The sequence below is a fragment of the Micromys minutus genome, assembly GCF_963924665.1.
Source record: "Micromys minutus genome assembly, chromosome: 19".
NCBI classification, from domain to species: domain Eukaryota; kingdom Metazoa; phylum Chordata; class Mammalia; order Rodentia; family Muridae; genus Micromys; species Micromys minutus.
This window is the reverse complement of record NC_137954.1, coordinates 10,828,904-10,845,231: the sequence shown is the minus strand read 5'-3', so window position 1 is coordinate 10,845,231 and position 16,328 is coordinate 10,828,904. Positions and strand designations below refer to the sequence as shown.

General features: G+C 42.6%; 1 protein-coding gene across 1 annotated transcript in view; it reads right to left on the bottom strand.

Annotated features, from left to right (window-relative positions):
- Positions 1 to 211: 211 nt before the first annotated feature.
- CASP8 (caspase 8) overlaps positions 212 to 16,328 on the bottom strand; it is a 46,489-nt gene continuing 30,372 nt past the window's right edge. The window contains exons 4-9 of the mRNA XM_080933212.1: positions 16,055 to 16,193; positions 15,920 to 15,973; positions 13,586 to 13,647; positions 11,540 to 11,681; positions 2,562 to 3,063; positions 212 to 1,073 (exon numbers count right to left, since the gene is read on the bottom strand). Of these exons, the coding sequence (XP_080789338.1) occupies positions 944 to 1,073; positions 2,562 to 3,063; positions 11,540 to 11,681; positions 13,586 to 13,647; positions 15,920 to 15,973; positions 16,055 to 16,193 (1,029 nt within the window). The 3' untranslated portion in view covers positions 212 to 943. The remainder of the gene's footprint in view (positions 1,074 to 2,561; positions 3,064 to 11,539; positions 11,682 to 13,585; positions 13,648 to 15,919; positions 15,974 to 16,054; positions 16,194 to 16,328) is intronic.

Sequence of the window (16,328 nt, the reverse complement as noted above, 5' to 3'; positions counted from 1 at the left end):
TTTCAGGGATCTGAACTTAGGCTCTCAGGTTTGCTGGGCAAGTTCTTTAACCACTGAGCCACCTACCTCTTCATCCTGGTCAAGGTTAATCTTTAACCGCACCTAACCACGGAAGTGTTTTTACAGTCACTCCCTCCAAAAACAAAGGGATCCCCCCCTTATTTTTTTTATTATCACCCATGTTTTCCAAAAGATCTCACTCTGGAGGACTTTCAATTGATCACGAAATATCCAGAGACTAATAAAAACTAACCTGGAAGAATTACAGAAAAAAAGTTTAAGATTTTTTTTATTACCCCTGAGAATTTCATACAGTGACTTCTGACAATATTCACCCCTCTCTGCTGACTCGTCCCAGGTCCCCCATCTGTTCTGGCTTTCTTACTCAGACATCTTCAAGTTGTGTGCGTGTGTGTGCGTCCGTGTGTGTGTGTGTGTGTGTTTTCATGATGAGGTCTCTTTGTGTAGCCTCGGCCATCTCAGAACTTGCTCTATAGAGCAGGTTTTGAACCCAGAGATCCTCCTGCCTCTGCCTTCTGAGTGCTGGAATTAAAGGTGAACCCGTGGGATCCAATTTGTGCTGCCCAACTATTCTAGGGACAAGGGCCTGCCTTGGGGTATGATTAGCCTACCAGAGGTCTCTCCATTTTTAAACAGCAAAACAAAACATACATACAAATGACAGTATACAGACTGGGTAGGCTACATTTAGAAGTGTGTGTGTGTGTGTGTGTGTGTGTGTGTGTGTGTGTGTAACAACAATGGCAAAAGAGGTCATGTGTTTAAAACTGGAAGATTACATAGAAGGTTTTGAAGGGAAGAAATGGGGAAATGATATAAGTGTAAACTCAAAACAGGAGGAATCATAAAACAATAGATTAGACTCACTCCCACACACAAAAGTGCACAGATACCCATGTGAACTACAGAGAGCGCACACCAGTTAGGGGGGGAAGAAGAGCTTCTTCCGTAGTGTGAAGGTGGGTTGTGGCATCTGCTTTCCGTTCTTCCTGTCGTCCTTACTGCTCACATCATAGTTCACGCCAGTCAGGATGCTGAGAATATCGTCGCCTCTGAAAAACAAAGGGGCATAAAGCATCTATATGGCAAGAGAGTACCCATGGTCTCACTGGCAGTGCCCACGGTCTCACTGGCTGTGCCCACGGTCTCACTGGCTGTGCCCAGTCTCACTGGCTGTGCCCAGTCTCACTGGCTGTGCCCACAGTCTCGCTGGCAGTGCCCACACTCTCCCTGGCTGTGCCTGAGGAAGGCTCTTTAGTTCTGTCTCTCAGAGAGAACAGCAGGATTTGAAGTTAAAAGTCACTGAATTAAGCAAGACCTCTCACATATTTTCTGGCAACTCAGTTTTCTCAGCACACACAGAATTACCTTTTGCGTACTTGGAATCTCTGCTTGTTATGAGAAACCCCAGAATTCCTAACAGACTTGCTTTCCTTCCCTCTTAATCTGTGTGCTCCTCCATGTTTCCCATGCTGCCATTGGACCTCACGAATGCCTCTCCTTTCGTCCAGTACCTTCTGCCTAAATCAGCATCGCTACAGAATCAGCCACAGATTCCTACCTAAGTGTAGGCAAGCAAAGACTAAGGATTTCCTGTAGCCACCTCCCCACCCTTGACACCAGCTGTCTAAGCAACCTTCATCTCTCTGCATAGCTGGTACAAATCCTGAAGCCCTGTAATGTTCTGGTCTACTTTCCACATGCCATGGGGGAATTCTCACTCTTCACACCCTCAAAAAATAAGACAAAGATGTAAAAGGTTCCTGTAGAAGGGGTCTTCATTGTTCAGCTATCAGCTGGGTGTGTGTCGGGGGAACCTGAAATATTGAGCCCTAATTTAACTGAAGATGGGCCATATTCTATACAGCTATCATCCCACACTTGTGGCTTCTTAGCAGGTCAAATTAGTCGAGAGGTCCCCTGCTCTTCAATGCTTTTCCTGTTTGCTAAGAAGATTCGAGGCTAGCTAGATTAGAGGATTTCTTTTCTAATTTATAAAAATTATGTTGACTTATACACTCGGGCGTGTGACATGGTACATATGTGGTAGTCATAGGGCAATTTGAAGGAGCTGGTTTTCTCCACCTTAGAGTCCTCTGGGTATCTAACTCATGTTATCAGACTTGGAAGCAGAAGCCTTTGCCCGGTGAGCCATCCTGTCAGCTCTAACATATGACTTCTGACAAAGGTGCAGTATGTGAAAGACAGTGGACTGCTTCTATCTGGGAAGACTCCCCAAAGGGGTTGAGTTGCCTCGGTCAGTTACTATGCAAAGACAGAGCTGGACTGTGTACTGTTAGCAGCCTCTCTGGCTCTGTGGTACCCTGGTTGCTAAATAAAGGAGACTCCTCAGTAAACATACTCATTTTCTCGTCTGTGAACTGAGGAGAGCAACACGCACCATCTCTCCCACTTTGCAACTGACCTGGGAAAAACATACGTCTCTGCTTAGTATATACTATCTCAGCCACCTTCTAATGCTCTAACTACAGCAATGAGGAAGGCAAAAACATGAGAAGGACCCAGTAGGCCAAACTCACTGAGGACATCTTTTCCTCAGGCTCTGGCAAAGTGACTGGATATACCAGGTTCCCTGCATGGGGTCTCGGTAGGAGACACAGTTTTTCACAGTAGCCATCCCCAGCAGGAAGTCCGCCTCGTCTGGAATATAGTTCTTGTGAGATGATGAATCCACTTCTAAATCGTCATGACCCTGTTCTAAGCCTGTCTCAACAGGCACTGCTTTCTGGATGTTACTTCCTTGACAAGCCTGAATAAAAAAGACTTTGGGTTTTCCAGCCAGGGAAGGACATTTTGAACCAGTGAAATAAGATGTCAGATCATAGATGGAGGCTTCCTTCCCATCCGTGCCGTAGACGATGCCCTTGTCTCCATGGGACAGGATACAACAGATGAAGCAGTCTTTGTTCCTGTGGTCCATGCTTTGGTAGGACCCTAGGACCTCGTGGATTCTGTCTGCTGTGCAGTCGTTGTAAGACACGGTCTCAAAATGAAGCTCCTTAAAGGTCTCGCTCAGAGCCTCTGAAAAGTAAGATAGGAAAAACACGGATTACAACTGTTCCCAGAGCACAGCCAAGAGATGGATAAAATCCTGCAGGCAAGAACCAGACCCTGAGCATGCCTCCTGCTTTACCAACTGGACCCTATAGGCTTCGGAGGTTTATTGATGCCTGCTGACAGCGCTGTGTACAAGCTGCAACGTTGCTGAGTTCCTGCACCGTGAGGTTCTTTTCTACTCTCATTCTTTTTGATAGTCTAGCTAGATAAAGCATTCTTTCCAAAATCTCTCTCCTCTGAGTTTTCATCTTTTAGCTTCCAGATCTGCTATTATGAAATTCAGTGACATCCTGACCCCTGACTGCTCTACCTATCCGGCTTGTCCGTGCCCCTATCTCTCAATCTCTAAGATGCAATGAGTTCCTTCAGACCGGAGAATGTTCGCCCACTTCTCAAATGGGTCCATTCATTGCCTTGTCTTTTTATGACACTCGCGGTCACAGATGTGGCACCTGTGATGAGCATTCTCCATTTCTACTCCTTTTGCTCCCGTTTTTCCACCTGCATTTTCTTTCTGTCTGACTTCCCGAGACTTAACCTTCCATATGCTTATTGTTGCCCATGTATTATCAAAAATTTTTAAAGCATCGTTTTGTCTGTATAAGTGTTTTTAACACGTGTATGTGTGTGCACCACATGTGTGCCCAGTGCCTACAGAGACCAGAGATTACTCCTCTGGAACCGGAGTTACAGGCAGCATGCGAGCTGCCATGTGGATGCTGAAAATTGAATCTGGAGCCTCAGAATGAGCAGCCAGTGCTTTTTAACCACTGAGTCACCTGTACAGAAGACATCCTGTGTATTGTATGGATGCATCACCTGTCAATCAAAAAGCCTGTGGCCTATGGCTTGAGCAGGAAATCGAAGGTGGGACGTTGGGAAGAGAAAGCATTCTGGGTGAGAAGGAAGCCAGGGAGATTTACAGAGAAGATGTAGCCAGACAGACACATGGTACCTGAGCACAGGTAGCCAGTCATGTGGCAGGATGCAGGCTGGAATACATGGGATGTTTTAAGTTGTATCTAGTCAGAGAAGAGCCGAGCTATATAACCAAGGCATTTGTAAAAATATTTTGAGTCTGAGTCTTATTTCTGGGAGCCTGGGCTGGGAGGAAGAACCAGAGCCTAACTTAAACAGTCATCTGCCCAGCCCGGCATTCCTAGACACTTATCTTTTAATGATTTCATCTATTCTGTGTCTCTACCCACCATTTTACTAACCTACTAATCTATGTGAGAAATATTCAATACAGCTTTTTGACAGCCTTTCTGTGCAATATGTTAGTTTGTATTTTCAGTGTGGGTTTTTTTCTGGTTTGCATATCTTTTCTTCAATATTAACTGACTGGCCGACTAAAATATTGACAGAAAGCTTCATCTGGGAGTGGCCTCTGCTAGCTGGCGGCCACTGCAGAACAATGTTAGCGGGGATGCCCGGTCACCAGGTGGTCCCCGTCTCCTTATCTGTAGGTGACAATCTATAGCTACTGCCAGTATTTTGGAAACAACTTGGGTTAGAAATCTGACTTCTATGGGACTTGAGAGATGGCTCAGCGGTTGAAAGCACTGACTGCTCTTCTAGAGCTCCTGAGTTCAATTCCCAGCAATCACATGGTGGCTCACAACCATCTGCAACAGGATCTGATGATGCCCTCTTCTGGTGTGTCTGAAGACAGCTACAGTGTGTTTATATATATATTACATGAATGAATATTAAAAAAAAAAAAAAAAAAGAAATCTGCCTTCTTGCATCGAGTGCATTGAACTTTGTTTGCTCTCTCTTTTCAAGATAATGGTACACTGCTTCTTCTGGTGGGCCTGGAATCCCTAACCTAAAATTTCTCAGGTTACATTTTAAAATATTTTTTAATTTAACGAATGAATGTTCCATATACATCCGAAGGTCAGAAAATGGCGTCAGATTCCCTTATAGATGGTTGTAAGCTACAGTGTGGTTGCTGGGAATTGAACTCAGGATCCCTGGAAAAAAGAACAGTCAGTGCGCTTAACCACTGAGGACCTTACCAACCCCTCTCTGGTTACATTTTATGAGGGTGGAGTAGAATCTCTAGGCAACAAGTCTGGGGCTCACTGTGTCTTCTGGAGCCTTGGCAGCTCATTGCCTCCCCTAAACTTTGTACTTTCATTCCTGCGTCATTCCAGGGTTGTATGGAGTAAACAGATTTGCTTTGGGTGGGGCTCTTCTACAATCAAACTGCAGCTTCCTCCGTTCTGTCTATACATTATCTCTCCTTCTTTACTGCCAAGAAGACTCCTCAGACCTCTTATCAGCTGTTTTGTCCATTCCTATTCTCCTAGTCCCTGAGTAGCCTGTTTGGTTTCGCTCCATTGAAGCTAAATACACACCACCGGTTAGGAGCTGCTCCAGCATTAGAAATAGAACAAAACTGAACAAAATCGAATAAAATGAAATAAAAACAGAATTAGCATGAAAATAAAACTGAAATGTGGAAGATTGATTCAGGTCTGAAGAACTCTGGCAAGTCTCTGAGAGCTCTGGTTCTGTAGAAAGTTTGGAAAGTGGAAGGTGGACAACTGCAAAGTAGGAACAGCTGTGTGTCACAAGAAGTAATAGAGCAGCACTAATACAAAAACGTAAGTATAGGAAGCCACACAAACTCAAATGCAGGTCACAGCCCAGGGACAACGATATGGCTAAAAGCCAATATAAGAACAGAACCAACAAGAGCAGGGGCAATGTGGAGCAACCAGAGCCCGGCTGTTGTGCCACAGCAAGCCCTGTATAGCCCAGCACAGCCAAAGCATAGGAAAAAGTCCTTAAATCCAGTCTTAGAAAGATGATAAAGGTTTAAAGAGGAAATGAAGAAATATAAGAAAATACAATAAAAAATACAAGAAATACAAGAAAGAACAACCAATACAAAAATACAATCAAACAGGTGAAAGAAATGAATAAAAATGTTCAAGACTTGAAAATAGAAGCAATAAAGAAAAGGCAAACAGGGAATCTTGGAAATGGAAAATCTAAGGAAGAGAAGAGGAACTACAGCCAAAAGAATACAAGAGAAGGAAGACAGAATCTAAACCAAAAATAACAGTACTAGAAGAAGGAAAAGATTCCCAGCTTCAAGGCCCAGAAAAAATTTCAATAAAAGTCAAACAGGACAACTTCCTCAACCTAAAGAAAGAGATGGCTATAAACAAACAAGAAGCTTGCAGAACACCAAATATATTGGACCAAAAAAGAAAATCCTCCCTCCACATAATAATGAAGATACTAAATGATGAAACAAAAGAATATTAAAGGCTGCGAGTGAAAAATGATATGTAACATACAAAGGCAGACCTATCAGAATTAAACCTGACTTCTCAACAGAGACTCTTAAAAGCCAGAAGGGTATGGAAGTTGTCTTGCAGATCATAAGAGACCACAGATGTTATCCTAGACTACTATACCCAGAAAAACCTTTAATCACCATCAATGGAGAAAACAAAATATTCTATGACAAAATGAAGTTTAAACAATATCTATTCACAAATTCAGCCTTACTAGAAGGAAAATTCCAACCCAAAAAGATTAATTATACCCATGAAAACATGAAATAATATCACACCAGCAAAACCAAAAGAAGGGACACACACACACACACACACACACACACACACACACACACACACAGAGAGAGAGAGAGAGAGAGAGAGAGAGATTAACACCACCAACGTCAAAATAACAGGAAATAACAATCACTGGTCATCAATATCTCTCAATATCAATAGATTCAACTCCCTAATAAAAAAGAGACAGGTCAACAGAATGGATATGAAAACAGGATCCATTATTCTACTGCATAAAAGAAACACACCTCATCAACAAAGGTAGACGATACCTCAGAGTAAAGGGCTGGAAAAGGCTTTTCCACACATACAGACCCAAGAAGTAAGCTGGGGTAGCCATCCTCATGTCTAATAAAATAGACTTTCAATCAAAAGTAATCAAAAGAGATAGGGAAGGACACTTTATCCTTATCAAAGGAAAAATTAACCAAGATGATGCCTCAATTCTGAACATCTATACCCCAAATTAAAAAACACCCACACTCATAAAAGAAACTTTACTAAAGCTTAAATCACATACCAAAACCCACATAATAGTGGGAAACTTCAACACCTTCTCTCACCAATGGACAGATCATAGAGACAGAAATGAAAACAGAGAAATAATGAAACTGACATTTATTATGAATCAAATGGGCCTTACATATCTACAGAAAATTTCATATAAACACAAAAGAATATACCTCCTTCTCAGTACCTTATGGAACATTTCCAAAATTGACCATATAGTTGGTCACAAAGTAAGTTGAAACAAATACAACAAATACAACAAAATTGAGACAATGCTTTATATCTTATCAGACCACCATAGATTAAAGTTGACTTCAACAACAACAGAAAGACTGCAAACTCATGGAAACAGAACAACTCTCAATGATAACTGGGTCATGGAAGAAATACTTTCTAGAATTCAGGAAAAATGAAGGCAAAACTTAACAAAACATATGGGACCCAATGAAAGCAGTGCTAAGAGGAAACTTCATAGCAATGAGTGCCTTCATAAAGAAATTTGAGAGATTTCATACTAGCAATTCAAAAGCACACCTAAAACCTCTAGAACAAAAAGAAGCAAACATGCCCAAGAGGAGTAGACAGCAGGAAAAATTAAACTTAGAGCTAAAATCAATAAATTAGAAGCAAAGAGAACTACACAAAGAATCAACAACACCAAAAGCTGGTTCCTTGAGAAAATCAACAAGATAGAAAAAACCCTTAACTAAACTAACTAAAAGGCAGAGAAACAGTAGCTACATTAACAAACTCAGAAAGGAAAAGGGGGACATAACAGCAGACGCTGAGGAAATTCAAAAAATCATTATGTCTTACTTTAAAAGCCTGTGCTCCACAAAATTGAGAAATTTAAAGGACATGGACAATTTTCTGGATAGATTCTACTTAACCAAAGTCAAATCAAGATCAGCTAAAGAATTTGAGTAGTCCTATAACTCCTAAGGAAATAGAACCAAAGAAAGCCCAGAGCCAAATTGTTTTAGCACAGAATTCTCCTAGACTTTCAAAGAAGAGGTAATGTTAGTACTCTTCAAATTATTCCACAAAATAAAAACAGAAGTATTGTCAAATTCATTTTATGTGGCCACAGTCACCCCAATACAGAAACCATGCAAAGACTCAACAAAGGAAGAGAATTTCAGACCATTTTCCCTTGTGAATATTGATTTAAAAACAAAACAAAACAAAACAAAAAAAACGCAATAAAATACTGGCAAAGCAAATCCAAGAAAACATCAGAAAGATTATCTACTATGATTAAGTAGGCTTCATCCCAAGGATTCAGTGATGGCTCAACATTTGAAAATCCATCAATGGAATCTGCCATATAAACAAACTGAAAGAAAAAATAAAACCACATGATCATCCATTAGGTGTTGAAAAGGCCTTGACTAAATCCAACACCTCTCATAATAAAAGGAATACAAGGTGCATACCTCAGCATAATAAAGGCAATTTACAGCAAGCCATAGCCAACCCAAATTTAAATTAAATAAAGAGAAACTTAAAGTAATTCCACTAAAATTAGGAACAAAACAAGGCTATCTACTCTCTTCATATCTATCAACATAGTACTTGAAGTCCTATCTAGAACAGTAAGACAGGGAGATCAAGGGGATACAAATTGGAAAGAGAAAAGTCAAAGTATCGCTATTCACAGATGATATGATAGTATACATAAGTGACCCCCAAAATTCTATCAGAAAATTCTTAAAGTTGATAAACACCCCAAAGTACCTGGATACAAAATTAGCTAAAAAGAAATTACTAGCCCTCATTTGCACAAATGAAAAATGGGCTGAGAAAGAAGTTAGGGAGATAACACTTACAATAGCCACAAATAATATAAAATGTTTTGGTGCAACTCTAACCAAGCAAGTGAAAGACCCATATGACAAGAACATCAAGTCTCTGAAGAAAGAATTGAAGACAATATTAGAAGATGGGAAGATCTCCCATGGTCATGGATTGGTAGGATTAACTTAGTAAAGATGGCCATCTTGCCAAAAGCAATCTGCAAATCCAATGCATTTTTTTCATCAAAATTCCAACACAATTCTTTACAGACCTTAAAAGAGCATTTCTCAACTTCATATGGAAAAAAACAAAACCAAACCAAACAAAAAACCCCTCACAATAGCCAAAACAATCCTAAACAAGGAAAGAACTTCTGGAGGTATCACTATCTCTGACCTCAAGCTGTACTACAGAGCAATTGTAATAAAAATCACATAGTATTTGTATAAAAACAGACAATCTGATCATTGTAATTGAATCAAAGACCCAGAAATAAAGCCACACATTTACAGATGCTTGATTTTGGACAAAGAAGCCAAAACAATACAATGGAGAAATGAAAACCCCGTCAACAAATGGTGCTGGTCTAATGGGATGTCTGCATGTAAAAAAATGCAAATAGATCCAGATTTATCAGCCTGCACAAAATTCAAGTCTAAGTGGATTAAAAGACCTCAACATAAAATCAGATGTACCTATAAAACCAGATCTTCTATTAGATTGAATAGGAGAGAAAGCGGTCTTGGATGCTTTGGTAAGCAGACAACTTCCTGATCAGAAAGAACACCACCAGCTCAGGCTCCAGGATCAACAATTAATAAACGGGACCTCATGAAACAAAAGCCTCTCTAAGGCAAAAGGACAAACAAGCAATATTTGTCAACAGGACAAAAATGGCAGCCTATAGACTGGAAAGACCTTTACCAGCCCTGTATCCAATACATATCCAAAATACATAAAGAACTCAAGAAATTAAACAACAAACCAAATAACCCAATTAAAATGGGATTCAGAGATAAACATAGAATTCTCAATAGAGGACTCTCTAATGGTCAATAAGCACTTAAATAAATGCTCAACATTTTTAGTTATCAGGGAAATGCAAATCAAAATGACCCTTTGGAATGGCTAAGATAAAAAAAACCTCAAGGGACCAGCACATGATGGCAAAGATGTGGAGGAAGGAAACACTCCTCTATTGCTAGTGGGAGTGGAAACTTCTATAACCACTTTGGAAGTCAACTTGATTGTTTCTCAGAAAATTGGGAATAATTTTATCTGAAGACCCAGCTATACCACTACTGAGCATACACACAAAGGATGTTCCACCACACCACAAGGACACTTGCTCAACTATGTTCATAGCACCTGACTCGGGCCCTTTGGCACCTGGAACAGCAGAGATCCAGGGACACAGGCCTGGTGAGACTGCGCTGAGAGTGACCAAAGCACAGAGAGGGCTAAGCGGAGCATGCAGAAAACACGGCCCTCCAGTTCAGTGGAGCCAGAACTCTGGCACAGGGAATCAGGATCTTCCTGAAAAGCCCTGGCTCAAAGTCTAGACACACAGGCCCACAGTAAGGCACAGGCCCTTGTCAGTGGGAGCCAGGATTTGCCCAGGAAAGGCAGTGCTTGAAGTCCAACTCTACAGACCCTCTTACACCTGGACCAGAGGGGAGTCTGGCACATAGGCCCAGGGAGAGCACATCAGGAATCCTCAGAGGGCAGAAAGTACTGTGCTATCAGGAAAAAGGTCCGTTGTGGCCTAGAGAAAGGGCTGAGCTATCAGAACAGCCTCACAAGAGCTCCCACATCTGAGCCCACAAAGACAGAGCTGAGTCACTGCTACCAGAACTCACTCCTAGCCCACCAAAAGCCAAACGCTCAGAAGCAGTTTTCTTCCTGAACCCATGGGCCCTCAGGTCCATGGGAGAGACAGGTACCAATCACTGACAACAAGATGGCAAGAGGAAAACAAAAGAACTTAAGCAATGGGAACCAAGACAACCTGGCAACATCAGAACCCAGCTCCCCCACCACAGCAAGCATTGGATTGCAGACGCTCCAGAAAAAGAAGACTCAGACCTGAAATCATAGCAGCTTTAGTCATGGTAGCCAGAAACAACCCAGATGTCCCTCAACCGAAGAATAGATAAAGAAAATGTGGTTCATTTACACAGTGGAGTATAACTCAGCCTCAGTGGGAAAGGATACACTTAGTCCGGATGAGACTTGATGTGCTAGGGCAGGTTGGGAGGATGGGGGCAGGGCGGAGATGGAGGCTTCTCTGAGGAGAAGGGTCAGGGAACGGGAGAAGAGAGGTAGGAGGGTGGGACTCGGAGAGAAGGCACGTGATTGAAATGTAAAGTGAATAAACAAATTAATGAAAAATATGCTTAATACATCTTCTTGAATTATAAATATATTTTCTCAAAATATAGGGCTCTTTAAGTATGATCACTGTTCTCTCCTTTTCGGCTAAAGAAAGGTCCATAGAGTAAAATTTCCTCATGCTTCTCCTTCGGACCCCACCTTACCTTTATCGTAGTTTGTCCCTTTCCTGTCCTTCAGCTTGCGGAGTTTGGGTATGTTCTCCCGCGCCTTGCTGAAATTATTATTGTTGAAGATCAGACAGTATCCCCGAGGTTTGTTCTTCATTGGATAAACTTTGTCTGAACTCTGGAAAACAAAAGCCCAGACCAGGAGCTGGTGCAGCAGCTCAGACACCAGCTATGTAAGAAGTGCCCAGGAAGAGGCTGGACTGCTCTGCAGCCTCACTGGGAAGCAGAGGCTCCTTCCTGAGCTCCTGTCAGATCCGGGGCCATTTCCCTGAAAGCCAACTTTCTGCTCCGCCCCTTACAGCTTCTCATGAGCTGCAAAGTAAGTCGGCCTGGCTCGCTGAATACCCTCTGTGTACATCATAGCTGTCCCTGATCATATAGAAGAGCTTCAGGCCAGATGCCATCTGTTGGAACTAGAGTTTTTATGACTTGCAGTTCACTCAGTGGTGATGTCTTGAGATGTCCCTCCATGACCTTGGGAATCTTTTTGTGGTCTACTCAGCTCATCTTGGAGAACAGTTGAGGGCCTGCCCTTCACGCAGAACATAGTGCAGTCTGTGGATGGTTAAAACTGATGCCTTAACCCAGTGCAGAGGAACTCCATGATGGGTGGTGAGCAAGGAGCTTGGCAAGTTGTGCTTACTGAATCCTGACAGTAAAATCCAGAGGATGGGGGCTGGAGAGATGGCCCAGTGGTTAGAGCACTGACTGGTCTTCCAGAGGTCCTGAGTTCAATTCCCAGCAACCACGCATGGTGGCTCACAACCATCTGTAATGGGATCCAATGCCCTCTTCTGGTGTATCTAAGGACAGCAACAGTGTAGACACATAAAATAACATTCTGGTTATTTTCTTAGGGCTGCTTCAGGCTGAGATTTTTCAGCATTTAGGTGGAAACTTCTGCTATCTCCTAAAGAAAAGGTCCCAAGGCTAGGAAGACAAATGGCAGCTTCTATGGCTTGAAAACTCTGGGCAAGTCACTAATCTCATAGTAGCTCAATATATTTGTAACACACTTGAGTTTCTCTTCGTATTGTACAAATCCTTCACCTTCCAGTATGTTTTCTATGACATATAGTACTCTATTAAGCACAAAGCCTATTCAATATTTGTTATTATCCTAAGTTTTCCAACTCATATTTGGCAAATTTATTCATAATAAATAAATAATCAATTTTACTGTAACATTAACAGCTACTAAGATAGTAATAACATGCTATCTTCTTTGTCTGGTGAGGACGATGCTGTAAAGTACCAGTACGCTTCATAGCCGCCCATGGAGTAAGTAATCTTTGATTTCCAGACCAACAAAGGCCTACCACAAATTCTATTCAAAGCGAGTAGCATTTCCTGTGCTTCATACCACATGGAGGCTCATAGGCTGAGCTATAGCTAATGAATGACTGAAGACTATAAATGGAAGCTACGTCCAGGAGGGAAATCTCTCTACATGCTTCACCGAGACAAAAACTAAAACATGCTGAGATCTTACTTGCTGCCTAACACAAAGGAGAAAGCTCCTCGTGGTGTCAGGCTAAAAGAGAAGATCTGCCGGAGAAACTCCTCCTGAAGCAGCCCCCCCCCATGCCCCATATGACCATTTTTAGTTAACACAGCTGCTAAAAGCCATATAACACTCTTTCCTTCAACAACCCTGTGCCTCTGCCTTTGACCTTTTAATAAAATTACAGCCCAGTGTGATGGCCTGTGCCCATGATCCTAGCACCTGGGAAGTATAGGAGAGATTCCTCAGCTACACAATGGTTTCAAAGCCAATCTGAGCTACAGGAGACACTGTCTCAAACTACAAACAAAACAGTGATAAATAATGTAATACAAAAAAAAAAAAAAAAACTGGAGAGGTTATCTTTAACTGGTTCTTTTGTAGTTTATTTTTCCTCCAGAGTTATCAAATTTTCCAAAAGGCTCTGCCCCTTATTGGCTTTTCTGGCAGCTGAAAAGGAACCAACAAAACCAAGAAACAGGAATGCCAATGCAAGGAGAGGGAGGAGATAAACCTACCTGTGGCTCACTGTCTTGTTCTCTTGGCGAGTCGCACAGTTGATGCATTTTGGAGCACATCTCTGCAAGCAATCAAAAACAAAACAAAACAAAATCCAGAATGAGAGGTTTTTTGCAAAGGTTTCTTGGTTTTAAAAAGAAAAAATAACACAACAACCTAAGGACCTTAAAACACTTTCCAGGATGCAAGCACATGCACATACATGTGCATGTATGTGAATGTGTGTGTTCCGGTGTGTGTGTGTGTGTATTGATGTAGGGCGCTCTCATGCTATGGCACACGTGTGCGTGTGTGTGTGTGTGCGCGCGCGCGCGCGCGCAGAGGACTGCAGATTGGATCCCTTCCTCCTTCTTACATGTGTTACAGAGATCAGACTCAGATCGCCTGGCCCATGTGGCAAGCACCTTTTACCTACTAAAACATTTCACTGACACCTACAGGATTCTAAAAATAAACATTGAAACTGTCTTGAACATAGCGCAGATACATCAGTCTTGCACAAAGGGCACAAAGCATGCCTCTGAAAACCAAGTGCAAATTGCCTCCTTTGTTAGGCAGTTATTGATAAAAGCACGAGTTCAGGATGAGTCGCTGAGTCAAACCTACTGAAGGTACCGGCATGGGTGGACGGAAGAACTGACTCCCTTACTCAGGCTCCATCTATAAAGGAGGGTGGTCCTCGGGGCTGGAAAGATAGCACAGCCGTTGAGAGCTTAGCATTTGTGCAGAGATTCCCAACACCCACATGGTGGCTTACAACCATCTGTAACTCCAGTTCCAGGGAATCTGATGTATTCAGATTCCTCTTCTGATGTATTCAGACTCGTGCGTAAATGCACTCAACCACACATATGTACACATACATTTAAAATAGAGTGATCCAAAATGTATTACTCAGCAAAAGCAATCGTGAAAACGTAAGAGAGGTGTTATCAAAATTAACAGTGTCAGAGTAGTGATGGTGTTTTAATTTTCTCTGAATTTAAAAATTGCCCCCAAAGGAGTATATAAAATTTTTATAATCAGAATATTAGATTAATCAAAATTGGAGGGGGCTAGAAAGGTGCTCATGCAAATTTGGTCCCCAGCACCCACATAGAGATTTGATGCCCTCTTCCAGCCTTTATGAGGACCCACATTCATGTACACACATCTTGACACATACACATAGTTGAGAAATAAATAAAATAAATTTGAAAATTGAAAGAGCCAGGTGTTGTTTCATGCACCTTTAACCCCAGCCCTTGGAAGGCAGAGGCAGATAGATCTCTATGGGTTGGAAACCAGCCTGTTCTCCATAGCAAGTCCCAGACTAGCTAGCTACATAGGGAGACCCTGTGTGGTGGTTTGAATAGGTATGGTCCATATACACTCATGTGTTTGAATGCGTGGCCCACGGAGAGTGGCACTATTAGGAGGTGTGGCCTTATTGGAGGAAGTGTGTCACTGTGGAGGTGGGCCTTGAGAGCTCATATATGCCCAAGCCATGCCCAGTGGCACAGTTTCCTTGCTGCCTTAGGATCAAGATGTAGAACTCTCTCCATATCCAGCACCATGTCTGCCTGCACTGCTACGCCTCACCATGGCAATAGTAGACTGGGCCTCTGAAACTGTAAGCCAGGCCCAGTTGAATGTTTGCTTTTGTAAGCATTGCTGTGGTCATGGTGTGTCTTCGCAGTAACAGGATGCTGTGACACCCTGTCTCAAACAACAGAACATTAAAGGAACACCTCTGTTTGTTCTGTCTAGTTTCCTGGGTAAGAAAGCAGAAGACGGGGATGAGATAGGCAACTTGGCTTGAGCATCCCAGGGTGAGGCAGGCACGAAAAGGAGTATGTGTACCCGGGAGCCTGGACTAAACAGGAGACAAAAAGGACTATGCACATTTGGCCGAGGGGTCTCTCACAGAGCAGAGAAACTTGATGAAGAAAGTCAGGTATCCCTCCCAACGCTTGAGACAGAGGCAGGTAGATTTCTGTGATTGCAAGGCCAGCCTGGTCTCCAGAGAGAGTTCCAAGACAACCAGGACTATGTAGAAAGACCCTGTCTCAACAAAACAAACTAAACAAAACAATGTTCAAGACAGTAATTCGAGTCTAGCTCCCCACAACTTTCTTCCAAAACAAAGACCAGAGCAGAGTTAAGACCCTCTTAAAGAGTAACTGTGAGTTCACTTCACATGTTTCCACAGGGCTTTCAGAGAGCTGCAGAGGTGACGGGCAGCCACTGAGCTTTCATCTTAATCAGGGTGTGGCAGAGGTGGTGGGAATAAGGCAAGGGGAAGTCGGAAATCAAGCAGCTCCGAATCTAAGGCGTGTGTGTGCAGGCATTACCATCCATAACTGGAATGGGCAACTCTTCCCCTCCTTCAAGACTCATTCTTCTCTCTGAATTGAAAGAGAAGAACTCGATCAGAAACAGCCGTTTCTCCGAGGGCTTTGCCGGCTCCACCGCTGTTGGCTAGCTACCTGCGCTTGCTCGCTCGTAATCTTCAATCTTCCCCAGCAGGCTCCTGTTGACCTTGCTGCAGATTGATTTTAGGTTGTCCAAGTTACCTTCCGACAGGATGGTCCTCTTCTCCATTTCTACGAAAATATCAAGCCGGCTCTGGGGAGGAGAGCGGAAGCACGATCGTTCGGGGTGCACGGGCTTTGGGATTAGGGGTTTTGTTTAGTTTAGTCTCTGCCTCTTCCAATCTAAGGGCTCGATCGGCCTTATTACCAAAGTAGATTTCCCTTCCAC